The sequence below is a fragment of the Castanea sativa genome, chromosome 10, assembly GCF_040712315.1.
Source record: "Castanea sativa cultivar Marrone di Chiusa Pesio chromosome 10, ASM4071231v1".
NCBI lineage: Eukaryota > Viridiplantae > Streptophyta > Magnoliopsida > Fagales > Fagaceae > Castanea > Castanea sativa.
Window position 1 is genome coordinate 37,731,389 of NC_134022.1, and position 14,374 is coordinate 37,745,762.

At 34.2% G+C, this 14,374-nt stretch overlaps 2 protein-coding genes across 3 annotated transcripts; one reads left to right on the forward strand and one right to left on the reverse strand.

Moving 5' to 3' along the window:
- The first annotated feature begins 977 nt into the window (after window positions 1-977).
- On the forward strand, window positions 978-7,311 carry LOC142613091 (uncharacterized). Of its 2 annotated transcripts, none has more exons than XM_075785280.1 (10): window positions 978-1,177; window positions 1,507-1,580; window positions 1,681-1,758; window positions 2,369-2,481; window positions 2,589-2,654; window positions 2,844-2,945; window positions 3,061-3,619; window positions 4,275-4,480; window positions 4,593-4,756; window positions 7,029-7,311. In XM_075785280.1, the coding sequence occupies exons 1-10, from the start codon at window positions 1,047-1,049 to the stop codon at window positions 7,159-7,161; spliced, it is 1,626 nt and encodes a 541-aa protein (XP_075641395.1). In that variant the 5' UTR covers window positions 978-1,046; the 3' UTR covers window positions 7,162-7,311. The 2 variants fall into 2 exon arrangements, with proteins under 2 accessions (XP_075641395.1, XP_075641396.1); XM_075785281.1 differs by having other exon boundaries at window positions 979-1,177; window positions 1,516-1,580.
- An 866-nt stretch (window positions 7,312-8,177) lies between these two features.
- Window positions 8,178-13,990, reverse strand: LOC142613090 (NADP-dependent malic enzyme). Its single transcript, XM_075785279.1, has 19 exons — window positions 13,669-13,990; window positions 12,635-12,755; window positions 12,463-12,537; window positions 11,723-11,874; window positions 11,536-11,641; window positions 11,334-11,399; window positions 10,891-10,986; window positions 10,703-10,774; window positions 10,518-10,601; window positions 10,326-10,424; window positions 9,953-10,000; window positions 9,819-9,872; window positions 9,611-9,709; window positions 9,432-9,521; window positions 9,270-9,347; window positions 9,056-9,130; window positions 8,875-8,965; window positions 8,584-8,712; window positions 8,178-8,503 (listed from the first exon to the last, which is right to left on the reverse strand). The coding sequence occupies exons 1-19, from the start codon at window positions 13,821-13,823 to the stop codon at window positions 8,415-8,417; spliced, it is 1,779 nt and encodes a 592-aa protein (XP_075641394.1). The 5' UTR covers window positions 13,824-13,990; the 3' UTR covers window positions 8,178-8,414.
- Between the last annotated feature and the right edge of the window lie 384 nt (window positions 13,991-14,374).

Consider the following 14,374-nt stretch of genomic DNA (forward strand, 5'->3'; position numbering starts at 1 on the left):
TCTATAAATTTTGTGGACATGAAGATTATAAGAAGAAAATGCAATATAATAATGAATTTGTCAAAATTCACATAAAAAAAAAATTGAGTGAGCCAAACTTTGTAATATAATTATTTACTTTGGTTTAGTTTGCAAATTGTTAACATGATATGCACCAGGACTAATCTTAGTATGAAACAACAATGATAAAGACACATGAAATTATTTAACCATAGTAGAATTTCCCACACGTATGTAATAGCCGAATGGTGAAAAGATAAAATTTTCAGTGACAAAAATGGACTAATCTGGTTATATTATGTATTATAAACCTGATTTAAAATACTATTATTATTTTCATGTATATTTTAATAAGTATTACTGTTTACGTAAAAAAAAAAAATTGACAATTGATGATATGACACATTGTTAGTGATAAAAAAAAATAAAAAAAAAGTAATGCAAGTGATAGATCAAATCACAATAAGTAGAAAGCTTGCTAATTCCGTAGTTTTTTTTTTGTAGTTTTTGTTTTTGGTATGTTAATGTTACTCGATAGGTAAAAGAAAAAGGATAAAGTACAAGACTGACTCTCTAAGTTTTTTCAGATTTCATTTCAATCTTCTAACTTTTATGTTTATTCAATTAAGGCTTTTTCATCAACTTTTGTTATATGTTTTAATTAATTTTTCAATTTTATAAATTTTTCTTCAAATTTTTTAAATTAAAAAATTCAATTAATGGTTGAAAAAAATATTTCCCAAATTTTTTTTTCACAAATTTTTAACAAAAGTTAACAGAAAGGTCTTAATTGAATAAATCTGAAATTTAGAGGATTAAAATGAATCAAAGCAAAGTCAAAAGACTGAAAGTAACGAATGTAAACTTAAATGGTCAGTTTTACATTTTAGTATTAAAAAAAAAAAATTTCAGTATCACTGACGTGGCAAAGATATTAACAATACGTTGGATTACTCGGTACAGTAGGAGGGGGTATTGTTAAGAAGGGAGGGGAAGTATAGAGAAGAAATAAAACGTTACCAAAAATAAAAACAGTGTGGGAAGAAATGGAAGACGAAAGGTTATTAGCGATGGAGAGGCACCAGATGGAGCAGATTCGAGAGCTCGATCTCGAGGAATTGCAGGTCGAAGAGGTCGACGACCTCAACACCTCATCCGACGATGACCTTGACGCCACGTAATCTCCCCCCTCTTCTCAGTTCTAGTTTTTTTTTTTTTTTTTTTCGCAATATTGTTTGTACTCCATAGTATGGGACTTAGGGTTCTTGCGTAGCTTTGAATTTAACCGTAGCTTGATTTTGATTTTGTTTTAAAAAAATGGAAATGCAAGATAGATTTCGTAACGTTAACATATAAGCATTAATTCATAGTGAATTGATTTCCAAAAAAATTATTTATTTTTTTAAAAATCCACTTAAATGCGTTTTTTCTGTTTAATTTGGAGTTTGATTTCACTGTTGTTTTGATTATTTTTGATTATTATGCGTATTTTGATTTGGATTGAAGTGATCGCAGTAATGGCGGCGCTGGTGAATTGACATTCAACACATCTTTGGCTTCGTTACACACATATCTTGGCGGTAGGCATATTGTTTTTGTGTTTTATGTGTATATGTGTGTTGATGCTCGTCGAAACTATCTGTGGTTTAGTGATATGATATCTCTTTTTGCATATAATAGAGGTTGAAGACACTCACCGTAGGGTGGCCTTCCTGGAAGGCAGCGCCGTCTTGAACCTTCCGCTGTTTTATCTTGAAGGTATTTATTTGATATTCAAATTGTTTATTGTCTGATAATGGTTTCGATTTTCAGTTCCGGTATCAAACTGGTTGGTTGGCCATTAAACTTTGTCCAAAGAACAACTTAGTCATAGTCGTGTGAAGTTCTCCACCATTTTTTTAATGGAAAGTTGAAAATGGATAAATAGATTGAAAAAAATAATCAAAAGACTGTGTTTTGTGGCTCTGGTGAATGCTGATCAAAATGTGCATTCGGGTTTTGAGTACAATTTTGCAAACATTTTTGAAAGAAATTTAATGCCGGTGTTACTGAGCCTTTCTAAATATAAATATGTGTTTATGTGTGTCTATGTATATTCTTTTCCTTATTCATTCATGCGCCATGATGCATGTGAGTGTGTATGCATGTATATATATATTTTCCCCTATTCTTTCATGTGCCATTATGCTCTGTAATGGCTTGTGCAGTATCATGCATAAGTTTTAAATCAGCTTTCATAACCCCTAGGCGTTAAACACCAGTTTAATGAAGTACCCTCAGTCTTGCAAGTGAGGTGTTAGATGCATCAAATTGTCATCTATATATTTTCTGAAAGAGAAATTTTGACCTGCTGTGTGAAATATGTCAGGAGTTGTTTTGTTCCCAGAGGCTACCCTTCCTCTAAGAGTTATCCAACCAAATTTTATAGCTGCCGTTGAGAGAGCATTGACCCAAGTTGATGTTCCTTATACTATTGGTGTGGTAGGTGAACTTCTTACAACTGATTTTCACTTGGTCTTATCTTTATCAGGGATTACTTCCCTGAATTTTTGTCTGAAAGTTTTGACGAGGTCTTGAAACTTGTACAGGTCCGTGTATACAGGGAGCCTGATGACCCAAGAATGAAGTTTGCAACCATTGGGACAACAGCGGAGGTTATATTTCAAAATCTTGCAGCCAATTATTTCTTTTCTTCTTCTTCTTCCTTTTTTCCCCCTCCCGATTGATGAGGATTTCACTTATATATGTGGGATTCTTTGTTGGTTGTTTTATATCTTTAGGCTCTATTGTTTGTCACATTATTTATGAAATAGCTTATCCATTTGCTAAACTCACTTTTACAGATTCGGCAATACCGGCGGTTAGAGGATGGCTCACTGAACGTGGTTACTCGTGGCCAGCAGAGATTTCGTCTAAGGCGACGCTGGATTGATGTGGAAGGGGCAGTTAGGATAATATTATGCTTGAATGATGTTTCTTTATTTTTCTTTTTATTCCCCCCTCTTTTTGGTTGCCTATAACAGTAATGGCTTATTTGGGGTAAAATTTTCATCTTTCTAGCCATGTGGAGAGGTCCAAATTATTGAGGAAGATCAGCCATTACGGACTCCATGTGATGCTTTTGGAAAATTGACACCATTAAGTAATCTTCGGAGCCATAGTTTCTCATGTACCCAGCCTTTGAATGCTTCTCGTGCTAAATTGCATCAATCTAGGGATGAGGACAATGTTTCAGAGTCAAATTCTGAAGAAAGTTTTGAGAGTGCGCTCTCCCCTACAAAAAGGAGCATCCACCATTCTGCTGTTGATTCTTGTTATGGGTGTGATATAATGGATGAATCTACAAGCAGTGATGATGAAAAATTCTTGTGTGAGCCATTTGGAAGATCTTTCCTAAAAGACTCTGAATCCGTAGGATCATTGCATTCAAACCATCAGAAACACATTGAAAATGCTGATTTAGGTTCCACATCACGAAGGAAATCTTGTCAAGGAGAAGAGACAGACAGGCATAGGAAAAAAATTAATATTGACCAGTTCCGCAGAGTTCCAAGAGCATACTGGCCCCATTGGGTATACCGTATGTATGATTCCTATTGCCTAGCTGAAAGGGCTGCAGGTAGTTTTACTTTGCTTTTGTTCATGCCCCTATGTTCTCTTTATCATTTATTAGTTTTAATATTTTAACTTCAGCTGTGGTTGAGTATTGTAACGCAAGCTCTTCGTTGTGAAAATACCTTAGGTCATACATTCTAATAGCATAAGATATGTATTGTCATCATTCTTGTTTTTAAATATTTAAGTCAAAAGGACACTGATATGGTTCAGTTTTGATCTTTCTAAGCATTCTGAAGCCTTTCTAAATGTGACTGTAGTCTGTTTGTAGAATGTATAAGAAATAATTTGTTATCCATGAAAAGGGAAAAATCTGCAAAATGTTGTTGAATTTTGTAGAATCAACCTATTTATCTTAGATGACCAAGAATAAATCATTCTAGAAGAGATAAAATCTCATTAGTTTAGCAGATCACACTAGTTCAAATCTTTCCTTCCCCCTCCCCCTGGGGCTAACTATCCAAGCATTTTTCCTGATATTCTCCTATCTCTTCCTTGGTTCAAGTGGAAAATTACATAATTGCATTGCCTTATAAGGTATTCAGATATTATGAACAGGAGGGATTCTTCCTGTTCATCGTCTTTAACTCAACTAGGTTTGGATCTTGTTTTTAAATCTCATTTAATGACACTAATCTTTCTGCACTGGTATTTTGCAGATATGTGGAAAAAGATAGTTGGGGCACCCAGTATGGATGGTCTTGTTAGGAAGCCTGATCTTTTGTCATTTTATATTGCCAGTAAAATCCCGGTTTCTGAATCTACAAGGCAGGAACTTCTGGAGATTGATGGGATTTCATATAGATTGCGTCGGGAAATTGAGTTACTTGAGAGTGTCAATCTAATTCGATGTAAGATCTGTAAGGTAATTATATGGTCTTGCTTCAAAACTCTGGGTGTGTGCGTGCACAAATAAAGATGCAATGACTCTAGTTGCCCATCTATTCATTCTACATTTTCAATTTTCTTTGATGCAGACTGAAATCGCAAGGAGGAGTGATATGTTGGTCATGTCTAGTGAAGGTCCTCTTGGTGCATATGTGAACCCACATGGTTTCGTGCACGAGATAATGACACTCTACAGGGCAAATGGCTTAGCACTAAGAGGGCTACCAGAGACAGAATACAGTTGGTTTCCTGGGTATGGGATTTTCTTTTATTCTCTTTTGTCCATGTGACTTGTTTGAAAAATATTGACTTGTGCAATTTCACCTTTCACAAGTTAAGTGATTGTGTGGCTACTTTTCCACAATATATTGTATGGTCATTGGTGCAAAACCCATTACATGTATGTGTAATTTATCAATACTAAAAACCAAAGAGTAAAGTGCTTGTGTTCTAAGGGGTAATGAAAAGTGTGCTTGGAACTGTTAGATGCAACCAGGGACCTGATGATGTTGCATGTATTGACATGGATACCCATTCTATTATCACTTGTTCTTTTTAAAAGAAAGGTTTTGTAAAGAAGAGAATAATATTTTTTCTAAGTTTGAAAGAGGTAAGAAGAAATGGAAATCAAATTTCTCCACATATGTGAACAGTGCGCATGAACTGTGACCTTGAACTGTGCAAATGAATAGTACCTATGAACAAGATAGTGAACAGTACACAATAAAGAGCAGAAAGAAAGAACAGAAGGAAAAAGAACAATAAGGGCAATGTGCCTTAATACTCAAACACTCGGTATTTGTTTTCAACTCCAACTCTTTTTCAAGTACTTTGAGCACAAATATATGTATAAGAACTCAACTTTGTACTAATGGTAATAGGAGTAATAGTAATAGGATTCATAGTTTGAGTAGTAAACTAAAAACCTAATAAGGTAATAACTAATGAAAGACTTACTTGGACTCGAAAGAAAATAAAACCTAAGATACTTAGGATCTCCTAGAAAATCCTTGACTCAACTAAATTACCAAAACATCCCTAATTCACAAGGATTGCAGAAACTAAAATTTTGCTACTGAATACAAAAGTTACCATAACTTTTGAAATACAAACCCAAATTAATTTTTTTTTTAACTCTTGGACAAATATAACTGGACCTTTAAAGTTTAAACCACTCAATTTTCAATTCCATTGGACTTCATACTTGAACTTCAATTAAACCTTGAATAGACAAATTAGCAAGGTAGTATTAAATCAATCTTATCTGGCTGCATCATAGATACCCCACCCCCTCTACCTCTATTAATTGCACTTGTTCTTTGTTTTTGTGTGCATAATGAATTAAATTTTGGTCAGCTGGATATGGTTTTCAGCTGATGGTACTGATATCTGAGTCCAAGTCTAGTGGGGGTGGGGCATATTGCATTTGAAAATGAATGTCCAAATGTCCTTTGGAACTTAACTCTGATGAATATCTAATGTTGGATTTTAATTAAGTTGTTCATGTTCTTACTTTGTTATGGCACTTCAGAGGCTTTTTCTTCTCAATCGCTGCCCCTTTTTTCTGACTTATTCTTAGAAAAAAGGAAATTATTGTTGATGGTGTTTCAGTGACTCTTTAGATAGCCCCTTAAACCTGCAACCAATCACAACTCAAATATACGGTCTCTTACAATATGAGTACGCTTATGAGTTATGACTGTACTACCATTGTATACCTTTGTTCTTTCATATGACTACTCCATAACTTTTCATCTTGTAGCTTCCTTATTAGCATGATCATTTTTCCTACTTTGTTATAAGTTTAGATATTTTTTCCCAGTCAATTTATTTGCTTATGCATTTTTAAAGCCTTAAATAATTAAATATTCTAGGTACAACTGTACTTTTGCTAACTTTCAGCAAATTATCTTTTCAGTAAAAAGCTATTCCAAATGTACTTTTGGTTGAGTGGCTGATAACATGTTTCCGGAGGATTTGGAAAATGTACATTGGTATAGTTAGCAAGTTCGAAGAGATTGAGAAGATAGTCTTTCTGGAATTCTTAGTACCTAGTTGAAAATTTATTGCAGAATTTTACATTTGTACAGAGAGAATACTTGGGAAAGACATCATTTGCTGGGATTAGAAATTGTTTGCAGTTGTAGGTAATTTGGATACTAACAGAGTAAGGTAAGAAAACCACAGGAGGAAGTACATCATGATAACAAAATATAAAATATATTATTATTAGTCTGGGATAAACAAGGTGTGAAATACTTAAAGCAAATAAAAAATTGTCTGCATCTTCCATGAGTAATTTGCAACTGTTTAATTATATTTATGAAAATATTTTCTTCAGACCTCAAAGAATATGGTACTGTGTATGGCAGTTTATTGTGTGGTTAATACCTGAATCTTGTAAGCTTTTGCTCACTATTTTAAGCTAATGTGTGTTGAAGTAATCTGTGGTTTAGTTTTGATGCAACTCTTATGAAGTCAGTGTCGCCTGAGTAGCTAAACTGGAAATTTATTGATTTTTGCAGGTATGCATGGACGATCACTAACTGTGTCGCTTGTGAAACCCAAATGGGGTGGTTATTTACAGCTACAAACAAGAAGTTGAAGCCTAGATCATTTTGGGGGATTAGGAGCTCTCAAGTTGCGGATGGCATGTAGTAACACGTAAATTTTTAGGTGCTTCCCTTAATTAATCTTTCACTATATAATGAGATCAATGTGTATATGGCTTGTGTGTCAGCAAACGTGGATTTTGTTAGAATGATTAAAGTTTAAGCTTTTGAGATAAATAGTAGTTTTTCATGGTAACAGGCAGGCACAATGAACTCTCAAAGGGGGAAATAGTCTACTGTGTACAATAGCGAGATATATTGGCCTTTTTAATATCAAATTACATTTAACATGGAGAGAAAACAAACTCATAACTAGATTGCATCTAATATGGAAATAAAAATTAAATAGAATCAAAGTCCTCTAATAGCATAAAATCATGATCAATCAATATTGATCTGTCAAATTTGGTTTACGCATCATCAAGTTTTTAAAAAGCAACTGAAAATTGTGGCTTTAATTGACGTGAGGATATTGTCCCAAACATGTATGTGTAGGATCAAGATTGCAAGTGTCAAATTTGAGTCAGTGATACATCTATAATATGTCAGAATACTTTTTTTGGTTTTTCCTTCCTCCTTTTGGGTCAGATTTGGGTTGGAGTGATTCGTGGTGCCATGACACTTGCCACCCATAACATTCAGAAACTTATATTTGCCATTACTTTTTGGCACCATTTTTTTTAGGGACAGGTTTAAGTGCAGAATCAAGCTAAAACTTCAGTGTAAACTGCTTAAATTTCACGAAAAAATTTGATTCGAGTTTGACCGCTTGATGCAGTAAGAATATGTATTTGCAACTCCAACTTCGACCCAAAAGTGGGTAGTTTTGGTAAGCACTTCGTTCGGATGTATTAGTCACAGTATTGCGTAATTTGCGTGAGAAATTAGACAGGAATCATTATAGAAAGTAGAAACCAACGTTTTGTTTTTTGCTAATATCATACAAACCACCGTCACTCTTAAAAAGAACATAAGTTTTATTTCCAAAACATAATGGAACAGCCCTCATCTAAAGTTTGTGCAACACACACACATACACACCAGTCAATTGGCATCAGAGTATAATCATAATGAATCCTTCTGATATATGAATATTATTCATTAGATACGGAGTTTGAAAACATTGAAATCTCTCCCTCTTAAAATGAAAATCGATAAAAGAAAATTATCAGTCCTGAGATCAACATAGGGACTAACTATAATTTATGAACTAGAAGACTAAAGAAAAACCAATTAAGAAAAAAGAAAAGGACAAAACTTGAAAGTCAGAGAGGTTGCAGATTTCAAAGTGCAGGAATTTTAACGATAGCTGCGGTAGATTGGGCTGTACATGCAGCTCTCTGCATACTTAACAAGATCCTTAGGACGAGGGAGACGAGAAGCAAGACCTGGAAAGCAATCACAGTATAGCATTATTAAAAAGGTGAAGGCAACTTTTATGACCTGAACACATCAGAAAGAAACTCACCAAGTTCGTATGCCTTAGCCGCAACTTTAGCAGCAATGTGAGCTGATATCTTTCTGATATTGGTAAATGGTGGGTAAATCAATCCCTTATCGAAGTTTTCTTGTGCCACTTGCGCAGCCAAAGCTTCCGCTGTTACAACGGAAAAGATGGAAGTAGTTAAAACAAATGAAAAAGAGGAAAGAAGAAAAACAGTGAAGAAACATGTTTCCTTATAAGTTATTACAATGAAAATTTTCAAACAAGTATATGCATCATGAAGTTATAATTTAATAATTCTTTAAATGTGCTTACAGGCTGCCAAAAGCATGTCATCATGCACACGAATTGCACCAGAGATGATCAAACCCAAACCAAAACCAGGAAAGATGTAAGCATTGTTGGCCTGAATGAAATGAATAAGAAGTAAGCCCATAATGTCCTTGTAAATTTCAGGCAAATAGGGTCATATACAATAACAGAATTAATTTGGAACCTGGCCAGGCACAAAAACTTTCCCATCATACTCAACAGGATCAAATGGGCTTCCACTAGCAAAGATTGCTCGACCCTGCATGTTGATAGAGGACAAAGGTGACAGATGGTCAAAAAAGTGTTATGCTAGTTCATTTAGCCATAATATCCACACCATATGCAAGAAATGAGGTGTCTTGAATTAAAAACCCAAGAAAAAAGAAATATAGTTTTACCTTACTCCATGTATAAGCTTCTTCAGCTGTACACTCAGACTGTGAAGTTGGGTTGGAGAGAGCAAGAATGAGAGGTTTCTACAAGCCAATCACAGACATCACTGTCAGATTCTTACTGTCAGATATTAAAATAAATATATTATATGGAGCGGCTGAGAGAACCTTATTAAAGGATGACATGGCCTCGACCACCTCCTTTGTAAAAGTCTTTCCTACTCCTGAGGATCCTATCAGCACTGTTGGCTTGATTGCCTGATAAATTGGAATGTAATGTAAGGAAAAAATCTTTACAAGGTATTCTTTTTATAGAAATGTAGCATTATCCAAGACAGTTTTCATACCTTGACAGCATCTAAGAGCGCCTTAACAGGTTCATGCTCATGAGCCCAAGGCTTCTTAAAGTGCTGAAGTGACTCCTTACGGGAGCTAACAATCAGTCCCTGCAACCAAGTTAACACACCAGTTATAAGTGACTAAAATAACTTCAAAAAATATTGTAGAAGTTATTTTTCTTTTCCAAGCATGGAAGTCGGATCAGGTTTTTATTACCCTTGAGTCCACAAGCCAAATCTTCTTGCGAGTTTCTTCCAACGGAGCTTTTGTCTGTGAAGAAAATAAATCATATTAATCACAAATGCTTTACTGAAGAAAATAAAAAAACTATATGATGGAGAAATTATTACCTGTTTTGAAATCTCAAGTGCTATAAGCTCTGCTATACCAGTTCCAGCCTTCAATAGAAAAGGGACAACAGTGAGAAAGAACAGCCAATCGGATAGAGTTTGTATGAACATAAACAATAATAGATGGTATCTATCTATGCATGTGTATGTATAAATTAGAAAATAGGATCAATGAAGCAAGCAAGGACTCATCAAGTTAGAAGGTGCTTGAACTGAGATGGAGACTAAAGTAGGTAAATTCAGCAAGCAAGATGTATCAAAGTGCAGGACATTGGAATTATAACTTTTAAATTGATCTTAGTTTCACCAATGAAAGAAAAATGAAGGAAAGACAAAAAGGAAATCTCTAAAAACAAATGTGTTTGAGCCTTACTTCTCCAGCACCCAGGAATAAGAAAGTGTGGTCAGCTAAGGTTCCACCAACTAATTTCAGAGCTGCAATAAGCCCTGCTAACACCACAGATGCTGTACCCTGAATCAAATTGAAAGAAATCAATTTTTAGAAATATATTCACCAAATTGAAAATAAAATGACCAACAATTTAAAAGTTTTTGAACATCTTACCTGTATATCATCATTAAAGACAAGATGAGTTGAGCGGTATCGTGCCAGCAGCTCAAATGCATTATGGTTAGCAAAATCTTCAAACTGAGGGAAAAAAGGTTATGTATTAGGAAAATATGCAATCATATGAAACAACTCAGAAGTTCAGAACACTAAAAGAATTAGTTCGTTATAATGATATAGACCTGAACTAGAACTTTCTCCCCATAGTTCTGTTTAACTGCATTCATGAACTCATCAAGAAGCTCGGCATATTCCTGAATCAAAAAGTGAAAAACTATCTCAATAAAACAAAATTTACATATTTCATAATAGTTTTTACAATAGTTAAACATATTGCAGTCAAAGGAAGAAGACAAGAATATTGTAAAACCTGCCCAGTTGCCCTCTTGTGCCTAAGACCAATGTAAAACTCATCCTTCAACAGCTGCTCATTGTTTGTGCCAACATCAATAGTTACAGGCAAGCACTGCAGACAATAAATACAGATGGTAAATTATCAGCAACAATAGTGAACCACTCTATTACTTGGTCAAGCTGTTGATGAAATAACTAATCTAGGTCCAACTTGCAAGGCATTTAACTTCAAGTCTTCAGAAGAGGAATTTATGAAATAGTAATCACCATGTGACAAAAGTGTGGCCATAACCTACCAACTTTGGGCCCAATTGTACAAGAAGACATAAACAAATTTAGGATATGGGAACCTTTTTTTTTGCCAAGTAACTCGCACATTTTGATAAATTAAAGGAACATAAGAAGAAACTATGTAAAAGTCCATTAAACCAAAAAGAGAGCAGTTAGAATAGTGCTTACTGCTGAAGGACGAATTCCTCCTAGTGCTGTATATAAAGAAAGTTTTCCAACAGGAATTCCCATTCCCTGAAGAAAATCGAAATGATCATGTCAAAGAAGTTGATTGTAAACTCAACTATGAGATAAGAATTGGTGACTATGAGTTCCAACTTATGATTTATCCATACAAATTGAAATTCAAACTGAACTAGACATGCCATACCTGGCAGCCAAGATCCCCAAGCCCCAATATACGCTCACCATCAGTCACAACAATAACTTGAATACTCTTCTCTGGCCAATTTTTCAAGACTTCAAGAATCTTCCCCCTGAAAAATTGAATCATTATTCATTATCTGCTTCAATGCTATGCAGAGGATTAAAAACAGAAATGCATCCAGAAAGTATACTTCTCTTTCAAACTGATGTAGAGGCCCTGGGGACGACTGAAAATACTTCCATATTTCTGGCAAGCCTCACCAACAGTTGGAGTGTACACAACTGGAAGCAGTTCCTCAACATTATCTATCAGAAGCTTGTAAAACAGCCTCTCATTTCTCTCCTGTACAATACAATCAAATTGCACTAGAAAGCTTCAGTAGTAGTTACTTAAGATATTGGTTTCACCACGTCAATCAGGATTAGCAACACTCAAAAGCATATCAGATTTTAAATGACCTATATTTTATCAAAATTTCATCTATTCAGAGGCATGTGGAATACTTCAACTTCTTCTAAACAGTATATGAACAACGGATGCTTTTACAATTGACCAATAGAAACCCTTCTGTGATGGAATTTGGACTAATATACCAAAACAAAAGAAAAAAGAGAATCCTTTCAAAAGTTCATTACCTCAAATATATTTAAACCAAAAGTAGTGTAACTCAAACCGTCACATTCCTAGTGTTTCCAACCAAAATGGTACAGGGTTCAAATCCCTCATTCTTAACTATCAAATTATCAAATAAATAAACGACTTTTATAGGTTAAAATTGTACTAGCAATGTAAACTTGTACTATAGATACACAAAATATGTACAATGCTATATATATACACATTTGCAAAAAGTGTACAATATAAACTAAGAATTTTCCATAAATAAATAACCCTTTAGAAACCAATGTAAATTAGGCAGGGAACAATTACCTGAAGATCCATCATGGCCATGTACCTATGCAATGGAACATCATATTTTCGGAGATTATGCATTAACTTCTTTTCCTAAACACCATAAATGTAACAGAAATAAGCACAAATTAGCAAAATAACAAGCACAAATTTCCTAATTAGCATAAACTAAGTGTAGTCAAGTAATAACCTGAAGCTCCTGAGTGAACACTGCTGGAGGAAGAAGGCCACGCAAGTAATGAGCATCTCTCTCTTTCTCATTGAAGCCAAGCCCTTTGTTGTGGTGTGGATCCCGCAGCAAGGTGTACCCACTGTAACACAAATAATGCTTATAAAAAAAATTCCAAATTATGCAAAGCTAATAGTTTTGGGATATAATACCATTACCTACAAAAATGGTTTCAGCAACCAAGAAATGAAAGTGCCAAAGAGGAACACAGAAAAAAAAAGTCAAACAAGCCACTGTAACCGGCTAGTCTATACAATTGGAAGAAAATTCGAAGGAAAACTATGTGAAATGAACACATTTTTCTTTTAAAAAAAAAGGTAAGAAGGTTGTATAACTACTTGATTCAGACTCAAAATTAAAAAATACCATAAATGGCTCTGCAAAAATTTAACAATAACCGTAGAATTGTTTCATGAATACTAATAAAATATGTGATGAATAGTAAATAATTAGGCCTGTATTTAGCTTAGTTCTTTGGAAATTAATGCTGCATCGGACAAAATAGAAAAGGCACTTTGTGTCTTACATGTAATTATATATACTTTATTAGTCTATTCTATTCTATCACTTGACCATCAGAAATTTCAAATGTAATGAACTTTTTAATAATTTTCTAAATGGTGAACAAGATCCAGAAAACAAGAATAAAAATATATAAATAAAAGCTTTGCCACCTAACTCCTACACGTATAGAAAGCCTAAATAATAATCAAAAAATAAAAAAACAAAAGGTATTTATTATAAAAAATAAAAATAAAAAACCATTTTCCTTTGCCTGAAAGAAAAAAAGAAATGAAAACTAAGCAGAATTTACAAAGCATCAATAAATAAAAAAAATCTATCAAAATGAACTTCAAAACCACACACAATGTGAAGACATCTTATAAAAAGAAAAGCTAAATAAAGATAATACAAAATAAAGTATACATACAAACAAATAAAAGTTAATAATCTAAAAATCTGTGTGTGGTCTCAGTATTCTCATCATGTCTCACCTAGCAACAGAGATGGTCCATGGAGTAACAAGCTGATCTTCCGTGGCACTATCCTCACCATACACGTCCTCGACACCCCCTCCAAAACCAGCCTTACCTTCTTCTTCCACCACTGAATAATCACGACCACCGTTCATCATTACTGTCTTCTCCATCAATGCAACAAAAAATTTCCTCACTACTCTCCTTCTTTCAACACCCACAACTTTCTGTAAATAGCACAATATATTTATATATGCTCTCAAGTCTCAACAAAACAAAAACAAAAAAACAAAACAACCCAGAAACCAAAAGGCTTTGCTTTACAGTTTGCGTTGCGTATGTTCAAAACCAAGAAACCAAACCCTATTTTTATAGGCTTCCTTTTCCTGTTTCTGGTGACGGTGTTGTGTATAGGGTTGAAAAACACGACTTGGGTTTGTTTCATTCGTCAAAGAGAAATAAAAATGAAAAAAATAAACAACTTGGACTACCACCACCACGTGTATAAAATATAAATATTATTAAAACGAATCCAGAAGATCTTTAAAGTTTATAGTAATAGTAGTAGTAGAAATTTTTTTTTCTTTTTTTAGAAAATGAGACTGTCAGAGAGAGAGAAATGAAATTATTGTACCCAAAAAAAAAAGTTACAACGTGTTTACATTGTTTCGTACCAGAATATTGCTTCTGTTCAACGGTATCATAATGTAGGAACAACCTGTGT

Coding starts and splice junctions, on each gene's coding strand:
- LOC142613091 (XM_075785280.1), top strand. CDS start 1,047: ATGGAAGACGAAAGGTTATTAGCGATGGAGAGGCACCAGATGGAGCAG. Junction 1,759..2,368: donor TCCGCTGTTTTATCTTGAAG/GTATTTATTTGA, acceptor GAAATATGTCAG/GAGTTGTTTTGTTCCCAGAG. Junction 4,481..4,592: donor TTCGATGTAAGATCTGTAAG/GTAATTATATGG, acceptor TCTTTGATGCAG/ACTGAAATCGCAAGGAGGAG.
- LOC142613090 (XM_075785279.1), bottom strand. CDS start 13,823: ATGGAGAAGACAGTAATGATGAACGGTGGTCGTGATTATTCAGTGGTG. Junction 9,522..9,610: donor CGCTCTTAGATGCTGTCAAG/GTATGAAAACTG, acceptor CCAATTTATCAG/GCAATCAAGCCAACAGTGCT. Junction 8,713..8,874: donor TGACATGCTTTTGGCAGCCT/GTAAGCACATTT, acceptor CCGTTGTAACAG/CGGAAGCTTTGGCTGCGCAA.